At 31.3% G+C, this 12,910-nt stretch overlaps 1 protein-coding gene across 1 annotated transcript in view; it reads left to right on the forward strand.

Moving 5' to 3' along the window:
• Positions 1-12,910, forward strand: part of LOC135219776 (basement membrane-specific heparan sulfate proteoglycan core protein-like) — a gene marked incomplete in the record, with an annotated part of 1,285,796 nt that overhangs the window by 484,775 nt on the left and 788,111 nt on the right. The window contains 3 exon segments of the mRNA XM_064256828.1: positions 10,591-10,701; positions 11,146-11,256; positions 11,503-11,625. Coding sequence (XP_064112898.1) covers positions 10,591-10,701; positions 11,146-11,256; positions 11,503-11,625 — 345 coding nt within the window.

Genomic DNA, 12,910 nt, shown 5'->3' on the forward strand with positions numbered 1-12,910 from the left:
CTGTGTCCTTTTACCTCTTGTACAAAAATTTCTCCTCAACCTCAAATAAAAAACTGATGAGCAGGGCTCAATCTCAATCAGCTGCTTGAATTTTTCAAGGAAGTTTAGTTATCTAAGAGGTCCTTAAGAATCATTGTCATATATAGTTAACACAGGCTCTGTACCCCCTGTTATTGATTGTTGAACCCTCATGGAAAAGATGAGATCCTTTACATAACTTTGCTATTTTTTATCAGGGTAATCGGAATTCATTTCTCAGGAGTTAGGTCATTGCTACCTGTCAGATTTTGTTACATGGTCCTCTGGAGAGGATTAATGGCAACTCTATAAAAAAAGCAGGTTTTAACAATGATTTTTTTCTTATAACTTGTAATTCTTTAAACCCAAGCACTTTCTCTGACAAAAGGAAATGGGAATCTTTGATGGATCTTTCCTTTCACCTCTACCACTGTTGCTACATCAGTCAAGGAATGTGAATCATAATCTTGTAGGTATTCGCTGTTAGGCATGCTCGAAAGCCTTTCTGTCTTCTGTCCATTTATACTCCACTGATACATTGTGATAGAAATTTACTATATGTATGGTAGAGTGACAGTACAAATGGAAAAACTGTTGGAAAAAAAATATTCACACCTGATCAGTTGGAATAAAGTTGGAGGAGCAATAAATTCATTAGTGTATGAGGTCCAAAACTATGTTAACATGCACCTTTTTATTATCTTCATCTCATATGTTACCTATTTTCCTTGAAATCGGTATTTTTTAAATATATTTTTTTATTTCCTGTATCAAGTTTACATATCCCTCATCTGATAGCTATATTTTTACAAAAGTCTTTTGTCTTGAAACTGTATTTGGTAATGTTTCTTTCCAGTATATTACTTATTGGAATAAACTTCATTTTCCCCCTCTTCATTTGATTAAATGGTTGATTTCATTAACATGAATGAAAATTGCACTATTCTCCTGTGCATATTTTATACATTTTTTATCCTTTCTTATTCTCTTTGCTATGATTTTCCAGTCTGACCAATATAAAATGTTTTTACATGATCTACATTGGATTTGATCAAACATGAAAATCATTGCAAAGAGAACAAAGGGCATGTAGGGTAAATATATGATGTCTGCACAGGTAAAAAAGTTCAATTTTCATTCGTGCATAAAAACAAATATATTCAGTCAATTGAACAAAGGGAAAAAGAGTTAATTATAATTCCAATAATATACTGGAAAGAAACAATTTTTAGTTCAGTTTTATAAGATAAAGTTAATGTAAGGATATGAACATCAGCTCATGAATAAATGAACTAGATCAATTTATTTCAAAAGAAATATGTCAAATGTATTGATTCTAAGAAAAGTAGTTGACATGAGATGAGAGCTAAGGTGTGAGCCTGTCCTCTATAAGGATACTAATGACTACTGCTCCTCACTTTTTTCCCCACTTATCAGGTGTGAATACAGTACGTATTTGTTTTCAAGTCATTTGCATATAAAAAAACTATGGTTGTTCATGGGCATTTTCATACCCTTCCTCATCATATTTCTCAATATACCACAAAATAGTATAGGCAGTCCCCGGGTTATGTTAGGTTCGGGTTAAGTCATTCTGGACTTGAGGGGTTGCCTCATGGCGCTGTTAACTTGCTTTACAGCACTGTAACCCAGACTTACATTGTTGTTGCTATTTATTCCCATTATAATTATGATTATTTGGGTTAAGGCGATTTTTGGTTACAGTGCCCAGCTGGGAACGGAACCCCGCTGTAACCAGGAGACTGTCTGTAAACACTAAATTTACTTATGAACAACAACCGTAACACTTTCAACTGAAAACATGATGCTAAAAGCAATTTTTTACCTTATGTTCCCATATTTATACTAAAATGTTACTAAAATATATAAATACTCTTCACAAAAAGTAAGTTGTTTTATACATATCATCCAGTACTGTTGGTTAGATTTATGGGTGATGAGTATCATTTTATTTTTCCTGTTTTGCTTAAACATAAAGACTAATAAAACAACATTTTCTCTCTTATATCCTTGTGATGTCAAAACTTCATATGTTAGCCAGCCTGTTAAAAAATTGTGAGGAGGTTTGTAAATCATCCTCATCCTCCCCCACCAACACCACTACATCATAAAGGTCCTGTATCTCCTTGATACCCAAGAGGGTCCCAGTTATTGAGAGGCAGCAAATGGATTTCAGATTCCTCACTGAGTGAACTTGGCACATCAACATCAAGGAAAGGAATTCTAATCAGTTGCAATTCCTCGGTTTCCTCCTTGAAAGAACTCAAAGCTTTGTCGTGAGTCTTCATGTTAGAAATCCCATGTTGAATTTTAAACCAAAGCAAATTATATATATAAATATATATATATATATATATATATATATATATATATATATATATATATATATGTGTGTGTGTGTGTGTATATGTATATATATATATATATATATATATATATATATATATATATATATATATATATATATATATAGTATATATATATATATATATATATATATATATATATATACGTATATATATATATATATATATATATATGCAGAAGCCAGGTACTATGTCGTACCTATAAGTAAATGGGGATACAATCCACAATGAAGTAAATTCCTCTTGTAGTTTAAAATATATATTACTTGTATAGGATTAAAGCTTTCGACCATCAACTGTGGTCTTGTTCACTAAAGTGTCTTTAGTGAACAAGACCACAGTTGATGGTCGAAAGCTTTAATCCTATACAAGTATATATATTTTAAACTACAAGAGGAATTTACTTCATTGTGGATTGTATCCCCATATATATATATATATATATATATATATATATATATATATATATATATATATATATATATATATATATATACACACACACAGTGGGCCCCCGTATTCGCGTTCTCCGGATTCGCGGACTCGCTTATTCACGGGATTTTCCGATGATAAATAATCACTAATTAGTGTATTTTGATGTTATTTTCATGCATAAATGCATTTTAATGATACAAAAATGATTTACTAATTTTAAAGTATTAATATTGATCAATACTGTATTAGTAAGTTTAATAAGATTAAATGATATCACATAATAACTAATAATTCTCTCTCTCTTACAGAGATATATGCTTTTTGTATGATAAATGATTTACTAATTTTCAAATATTAATATTAATGTAAAGAGCAATCACTTCAATAAAGAAAATACTACAGTGAATTAGTAAGATTTTAGTTTATAAATTTGAAAAATTATGTAAGAATGAAGGAAATCCCAGTCTTCACGCATCTTTCTTTCGAACTCCAGGTCCTCTCTCTCTCTCTCTCTCGTCTCTCTCTCTCTCTCCCTCTCTCTTCTCTCTCTCTCTCTCTCTCTCTCTACTGAGATGAGAGATTTTTTGGTACACGTATGTATATGTTTATTAATATTTTCTTATGATAATAATAATAATAATAATAATAATAATAATAATAATAATAATAACTGAATTACAAAAATCATATGTGAAAGTATTTTACAAATACTACGATAATCTTTCCATCTCTCTCTCTCTCTCTCTCTCTCTCTCTCTCTCTCTCTCTCTCTCTCTCTCTCTCTCTCTCTCTTACAGAGATGTATGTTTTTTGGATGATGATTTACTAATTTTCAAATATCAATATTAATGTAAACAGCAATAATATAAATTCATTAAAGAAAATACTAAAGTGAATTAGCAAGATTTTAGTATATAAATTAAAAGAATTACGTAAGAATGAAAGAAAATGCACTTTACCCCGCATCTTTCTCTTTGAACTCCAGTAGCAAGCCGAGTTGGCTGGGGTCCAACAACTGTGTTGCCATATCTCAGGATAATGTAAACTCTCTCTCTCTCTCTCTCTCTCTCTCTCTCTCTCTCTCTCTCTCTCTCTCTCTCTCTCTCTCTCTCTCTCTCTCTCTCTCTCTCTCTCTCTTTTACTGAGATGAGAGAATTTCTATGGTACATGTGTATGTTTATTAATATTTTTGCATAATAATAATAATAGTAATATAACTATATTCAAAATTCATATGTGATAGTATTTTAAAGAAGTACAATAATCTATCCACTTCACTCTTTTAAATAAGGATAACCCTCTCTCTCTCTCTCTCTCTCTCTCTCTCTCTCTCTCTCTCTCTCTCTCTCTCTTGCCACACAAGATACTAATATGTCCTAGTGGTAACTTTCGCCCTCTGTTTGGGCTGGAAGTGTATGTATAAATATATCTTTAAGGACATTACTACATTTTATGGTAAAATAATAATATACATTACTAGTTTACAAATAATATTAAGTTTAACAAGATTAAACAGTAACAATAACATTCTCTCTCTCTCTCTCTCTCTCTCTCTCTCTCTCTCTCTTACTGTTCGTATATTTTATTTGTTTTGTAGTATAAATAAATTATTTCACCTTAATAACTAATTTTCAAAATATTTAATAAGATTAAACTAAAAAAGGTGGGCGATTCCCAGTCTTTTTATCCACTTGGAGGAAGGTGGGCGGGGGAGTAAATGAGTTTGATATACGAATTGGTGGAGGGGAGGAAGGAGTCGGAGTCTAGGAGTTATTCTCTCTCTCTCTCTCTCTCTCTCTCTCTCTCTCTCTCTCTCTCTCTCTCTCTCTCTCCATTATTATTCTCTCTGTCTCAGAAATAATTCATAATTTCACTCTTAATGGTCAGATATATGATGTTGCCATTCATTGGTCTCTCGCTCTCTCTCTCTCTCTCTCTCTCTCTCTCGTCTCTCTTCTCTCTCTCTCTCTTCTCTTTCTCTCTCTCTCTTATTTGCTGTAGGTATATATTTTTAATGGTAAAATGTTTAAGATGACTTTGAAATGATATTAATAATATAACCATAAAGATTAATGCAGTAATAGGTTAGTAATTTTAGGTATATTTGAAGTAGGTTGTTATTAAAGGTATATATTTGGTATCTGAACTTTCAAGATAGGCAGTTATAAAGCATTTTTAGTGGTGGTTTGAACTATTCGCGGGTTTTAACTATTCACGGGGATGTCTAGTACACATCCCCCTCGAATACGGGGGAACACCACTGTGTATATATATATATATATATATATATATATATATATATATATATATATATATATATATATATATATATAGCAAAGTTGAGGGTGGGCTCTATCAATCCAGTAAACAGCAATTTGGTGTGAAGGGGAAGGACAATTCTTCATTCCTTTCAAAGTACTTTATTTAGCTGCGACGTTTCAAGACGTTTAGTCCCATTTTCAAAGCTATATAATAAAAGAAACATACATTAAAAAAACAGACTCGGAATAAAATGAAAGAATAAAAAGTTTTTACATACACATACAAAATCATCAGTACAATAAAAAGGAAGAGAGTTTACCAAATGGTGCTGAGGGCACAGACCGAGTGACAGTTCGGGCCAGGATCAGCTTCGACTTAAACTCATGAGAGGTATAGAGGCGTTGAGGTGGTCTGAGTATTTAGTTGAGGGACAAGCTGTTTAATAAAAAGCGATTCCAAAATTGCCAGTTGTTGGTCGTTAGGAGTTCAGCCTATGATTTTAAAATCCTTGTAACTGACATCGAATTTACATATTTTTGCATGTTCACGTATGCAAGAGAATTCTGGATTTGATAATTTAACACCATTTTGATAACTCAAGCCTCGATGATAATCCAATCTTACTTTTAACAACCTGCGGGTGGATCTGACATATTTCCCCAGGTTACATCTGGGGCAATTAAATAGGTAAATGACTTCAGAGGTCATCAGAGGGTGAAGGGTCTCTTTGTATTTGAAAAATGATCTTATGGACATTGGATTACTAGGTATTGGCTTTAGGTCAATTGCTGGTAAAAAACTATCTATTATCTGCCGTAATTCTCTATAGAAATTTTTATCATGAATGAGAGGGATGCTTGCATATAGTAGTAATTTAGGTACTGTTGGTATTTCACATATTGGATGGAAAATACTATTCAGAAATTTGTAAAGATGTTTGTGAAACAATCTGGATGGAAAGCAGTTGTCAATAAAGTACTGATGGAGGTAAAGTTTTTCATTATGGAAATTGTGCCAAGCAGATATCTCCATATCTAACAATTTTCTAGTGGCTTCATGGTAAAATGGGGTTTGATACAAAGAAGATTTATATACTTTGACTTTAACAAAACTCGGGATGATATCATTGAGGCAACAGTATTGTAAAAATTCCAGGTCAAGTTCAGCTGATAAGTTTCTCGAATATGCCAATAATAAGCACACGAATATTAAGTTTACGATTGAGTATGAAAAGGTAAACAAACTTCCTTTCCTAGATGTAATGGTTTTTAGACACGATGATCATTTTAATACTACATACGGTTTTTAGAAAGAAAACTTTCACTGGCCTGGGTTCTAATTTTTGTAGTTATTGTTTTTATAATTTTAAACTAAATTCCTTATCAACCCTCTTCCACAGGGCTTTCAGCATAACATCTGATTGAACGTATTCCTTGGCGATCACACTCAATCACATACCAGCTTCATATTTTTTAATGATCTTCTTCGTCTCTAAAGAAAGCATCCTCTTCTTTCCGTGAACTTCAACTTTCTTGGGACCCATGACTACGTATATACTATACGTAATTAAGTTATGTAGTACGTATACGTATGAAGTAAAGTTCTCACACAACATGATAAAGTAGTACTACAACAAAATCACTAACGAATTTACATTAAAAAACGAAATCGTATAGAACGAACAAATTCCGCGTGCTTACGATACCGACGATGCCGCAAAGTGGCCGAAAAAGCACGCCGCTATGTAGATGCATGATGGGATCATGGGAGAGATGCTGACCAATAGGAGGGCAGGATCTGGTGGCAAGTCTACTCAGTTGGCGGCGCGCGAGTCTTAAAATTGTTATCGGTGGTCCAGGCGAATCTCGGACTTTACAGCAACAGCCTTTCGTATCTTGAACAATTTTCGTATGTAGAGCCATAAAATTCTTCGTATTTGCTTTCGTATCCCGAATTTTTCGTAAGTTGAGCCTTTCGTATCTTGAGGTACCACTGTGAGTGTATATATTATATATATATATATATATATATATATATATATATATATATATATATATATGTGTGTTGTGTGTGTGTGTGTGTGTGTGTGTGTGTGTGTGTATATATATATATATATATATATATATATATATATATATATATATATATATATATATAGATATATATATATATATATATATATATATTATATATATATATATATATATATATATATATATATATATATATATATATATATATATATATATATATATAGATATATATACTATATATATATATATATTTATATATATATATACTATATATATATATATATATATTATATATATATATATATATATATATATATATATATATATATATATATATATATATACACACATATACATATATATATTGTATATATATATTTATCACAAAACACAAAAATATATATACATCTATACATATATATATATATATATCATATATATATATATATATATATATATATATACTATATATATATATATATATACACATATACATATATATATATTGTATACACACACACACACACACACAATGGCGGCTCGTCAGTAGGCACTGTGGAACTGCATAATCCCCTTAGATTTCATATCTATGCACAAAATTATGAATATTTACATGAATATGAGAAATTAAATATAGAATATAAAAAAATCATTAAAAAATTATTACCAATGTCTTGTTTTTGTAAATAGAAAAAAATCAAATGAATTTAAACAATATGTGGAACTCCTGGTGCTCTCAGTTCTAATTTGCTAGCAGGGTGACAATGTGGTAGACAGCCCATACATAAAGTTAGGGGGAGCACTGCCCTCTCGACCAGTGTTAGTCTAGCTGTTGGAGGGGGAAGGTGTGCTTTGAAATTTTTCAAAGTTAATCAATATGTACTATTAGTGATAGTTATCAAATTAGTGACGATATGTAATGTAATGCAGAAAAATAAACTCAGTGGCAAGCCACAGCAAATGGAAAAAAATATTAACCTTATTAATGTCAATGAGTAAAATTCAAAATAGTAGGTTTCGGCAGCGGTTCTGCTGCCTTCTTTAGCGTGTGAGAGAGAGAGAGAGAGAGTGTGTGTGTATGTGTGTGTGTGATGTGTGTATGTGTCTGTGTATGCATGTGTCTGTGTTTTAGCTAGGTGTTCTTTAGTCCTTTTTTTTTATATAGGCCTATCTTAAATTATTTTATTGTCATACTCAGTTTTGTATCTTAATATACATATTTGTATTTGAGTTTTTATTCCTTTTAGTGGTTTAATGATTTGTATTATGCTATGCTTAGTTTACATAGCTTAATATTTTTATATAACCTCAAATTCTCTTGATTTTCTGTCAGTCCTTCCGTCAATCTCTCCGTTTTGAGTTTTAGTATTTTAATATATTTTGTTACTTTTTCAGTTTTGTTTACAGTTTCAAATTTGATTAGGGCAGTCCTCCATTAGTAATCAGTCATGGCCCAAGAAAAACAGACAATTAATAAACTTAAAGAAGTGAAGTTTTTGCATTGTTTATTCACGAAAAAGTTGCATATGTGTATAATCTGTGTGTTTATGTGTGTGTGTGTGTGTGTTTATGCAGTTAATATCAAGGAATAAAAAAGATATATGTAACAACACCCCTATGAATGATAGCCATGAGCTGCCACTGCATATATATATATATATATTATATATATATATATATATATATATATATATAATATATATATAATAAGTTAACATAAGGTATAAGCCACAAAGGAAAAAAATAAACAACGTAGTTACTGCAAGATCTTTCGACTCGATGTCCTTTACTCAGCAGATATGTTTATCTGCTGAGTAAAGGACGTCGAGTCGAAAGATCTTGCAGGAACTTTGTTGTTTATTTTTTCCTGCATGGCTTATACCTTTTATTTATGGATTTATCACGTTCTAAACTTTCGTGATTCAGTTATGCTTATATATATATGTATATACTATATATATAATATATATATATATATATATATATATATATATATATATATATATATATATATGAATTTTTATCGCATCACTATGAATCATATAATGCATCAAGCTACAAATGTCCTTTAATATCCAATTCGCTCTACCTCGGAATTAATATATTTTCATATAAGTTAACCAAAGGGGAATTTTTTCAGTTGATAATAATTTTGTCCTCTCGTGGGTAAGAACCAGCTCCCAGTGGACAGAGGAGAAATCAGGATTTCAGTGACGTTATAATTTTATAACCTCAACAACTGAGGTTTATATAATTATAAGTTGATACAGATTCTGACCTTACAAATCAATGTTGAACTCAGATATTTGTAATTAGAATCGATATCCAACCCCCTCTGCTGAGTTGACAACGTCACTGAAGTCCTGGTTTCTCCTCTGTCTACTGGGCACTGGTTCGAACCCATGAAAAGGACAAAATTATCAACTAAAAAATTCCCCTTTGGTTAACATGTATGAAAATATATTAATTCCGAGGTAGGCGAATTGGATATTAAAGGATATTTGTAGCTTGAATATATATATATACACACATATATATATTTATTAAGCAGCAAGTTTTGCAGACAGCCCATGCAAAAATTAAAATCTTCCTTGACCTTCTATCTTTGGATGCACTGCCATCTTAATACCTTATTGGTAAGTCATACTGTGACAGCTGGATGGCTGGTGCACTGACTTATACCTCTCCCAGTCTTTCGTTATAGTATTAGCCTGTACAGTATTATATTTCAGCATTCTCATTTTTGCCAATTTTGCACATGGTATCATGCTAATAATAATTTTTAACTTTGGCTTATAGCATTACCTCCTTGTGCAGTATGTGTTGCATGAATTTGGTAATCAACTTTTCCTCCTTCCTTCAAAACAGTTTACAACCCTGTGTTGCAAAAGTAAAACTCACCGCAACAAATTTGGTTGCTATGAAAGACCAGAGACATTAACTTTAGCTCTTTTTGTTATCCTTTATCCAATTATTCAAATACATAGTAATAAATTAGCCCAGTCCCTTGTTTCTTGGTAATGGCAACCCAGACAGAGAAGACTTAACAGTTCTGTTAATTTTCTAGCTAAAAATGGATGTGATTTTAGCTCATGAACAAAGTATTATAGATATAATACGGTATTTAGCTTCATATGTTCCACTAAGTGGTAATTGTCTACTGAAAAGTTTTATTAGTCTCTGTTAATTCTGTTTGTTATGTTTTTGAAATTAAAGAAAACTGTACAAAAACAGGAAATTATGGTCATCTTTGAAATAAATTACCTTAAAAAATTTTCATTGTAAATTTATTTTCATTAAATTTAACATTTTGCCAACTTAATATAAATTGTATATTATACTTTTTTTTAAAAGTAAATGATTAAAGAGGAATGTTTAAATTCACTTGACTGCTTCAGAAACAAAGCATGAAATTAATGCATTTGACTTAAGCATGTATTAATCATTTGTTATAGCATGTAGACCTGGTGAATGGAGTTGTAGGGATGGCTCTTGTATACCTGTAGAAGGAAGGTGTGATAGTCAGTATGACTGTAGAGACTACTCAGATGAGGAGAACTGTCCAGGTAAGATTTAACATTGTAGCTTCACATGCAGAATTGGGCACATGGTTTTGCTTCAAGGTGCTACTAAGTAGCTAAAGTTAGAGTTTGATTTTCAGTTACAGAACATGTACTGTATATTTCCGTGTATAAGACGACCTTTAGATAAGATGATGTCAAAAACCATGGCAAATTTCCATGAATTTATCTCATATCTGTAGTAGAGGGCGACTTATAAATTATCACTGTATTACAGAATATAAAGATCATTATGTACATCATTTGCATTTGATATTGTTTAAATTCTCAAAAGAATCTTCTGTAATTTGTGACAATACTGTTCTGTCTGTTGTAGTTGTAAAGTCATCTAGTATGACTATTGACTGTAATTTTCTGGGACTACTGCTGTCTTAAACTTTTATCTATTTTTCCATATGACTTAATGCATGCACTAATCTTATGTTGTAGTTTGTGGACCTGGTGAATGGAGTTGTAGGGATGGGTCTTGTATACCCTTACAACAAAGGTGTGATAATCAATATAACTGTAGAGACTACTCTGATGAGCAGGACTGTGCAGGTAAGATGAGATGTTATGTCCTAACATGTTTATCTAGGCACATTATGACATCCTTATTATCTGCTGATGAAGTCAACTTTTAGATTTGAATTTCTCCATTGGCTTTGTACATACATTATGAAAGAATGTAACAAGGTTCTTTTAAGAAAAACCCTGTCTTACATTTCCTTAACTTTGAAATGAATTACAATTTGCAAGGTTGGCTTTTTTAAGTAACATAGGTGAGTAAACATTATTTGCATGCAGAATGGTGTAGACCTGGTGAATGGAGATGTGTAGATGGAACATGTATACCACAAGAATATCGTTGTGACCAAATTCCACAGTGCTTAGATCGTTCTGATGAAGAAAACTGTGGGGCACCTAGAAGTAAGTGGGACATTTTGGATTTGTTAACCAAACTAAAAACTATTTAATAGTTTGCATGTTGTTAGCGATTAGTGCTCATACTTCATATTTGATGATTCTATAAATTTGATGATAGCACTTCTCATCCTTTTTAACTTGATTTTTCTTATCATTATTTTACATTTAAGCCAGAAGTCAATATTGGTGTAAGCTTTCTTAGATCAATATTTCTTGTTAGTCAAGTTATTGTTACCTGGATTTATAAGTTGTAAATTCAAATTAATATAAACCGATGATTAACTCTGACCACTACGTAAATTATTCAGCAAGCATAATGTACTTCCAAGCCAAGTAATTTTTAGCTCTGACAAACTTGTTGAAAGGCACTTTAAGTTATTAATTATTTTTTATATTTTCTTCATGTTTTTCTCAGCAGTAGTATATTGCTGAAATATTTACTAGCTGAACTAGTTCATCTCATAAGCCAGAAGCACTTCTGATATTTAAATATTTGTGAAAAAATAATTTGTTCTGCTCAAACTGAATAATTTCAGCAGAGGCTGTGTGTGTGTGTGTGTCCATGTAGATAGCAGAAACTCATAACCTAAAAAAGGAAAAGAAATAGTATTCCTGCTGTCCCTGGTATAGTTTGGTGCCATACACTAAGGTTTCACAGAGCCCTCTTGCAAAATACCTCACTTTTTGTGCCGAGTGAAAAGTTGCAACTTCTTCAGCAGAATTCAGTTTGAGGTAAAAGTTACCAAATTCACAAAGATACACTATACTATAAGTATAGTCCTTCAGTGTACTGATACTAGCAAGTTATAGGTTGGGCTTAAAGATACTGAAATCTAAAAACAAACGTAAAGTCCTTGTTGCCTCCGGTACAAGTAATAAAATTTGTGTATCAAAATGGGAATATAGAAAATAGTCATGAAGATTAATAGACTAGTAAATACTCAAGTTTCTAGTTGATCTAAAACATTTTATAACAATGACACAAAGCATATGTTAGTATTAGAAACAGTATGCACTAAAAAATCATGCAGAACAATGGCACTATGTATGTGTTATACTAGTAAAAATTTAAAAAATCTTGCAGCCCTGTTGCTAGCAAAACAAAACTTACATAAGAACACAAGTTGCTATTTCCATACAAGTCTTAAAATTATGTTAGTTTAACTATACCTGTAAACGTTTAAAAACTAAGTTCTATGACTACATAAAACAGGAAACAGTAACACTGTAAACAACAGATAATAATTCATAATATGGTTATTAAACCAATGAATTAAACTGTATATGA

Source organism: Macrobrachium nipponense, chromosome 1 (assembly GCF_015104395.2).
Source record: "Macrobrachium nipponense isolate FS-2020 chromosome 1, ASM1510439v2, whole genome shotgun sequence".
Lineage (NCBI taxonomy): Eukaryota > Metazoa > Arthropoda > Malacostraca > Decapoda > Palaemonidae > Macrobrachium > Macrobrachium nipponense.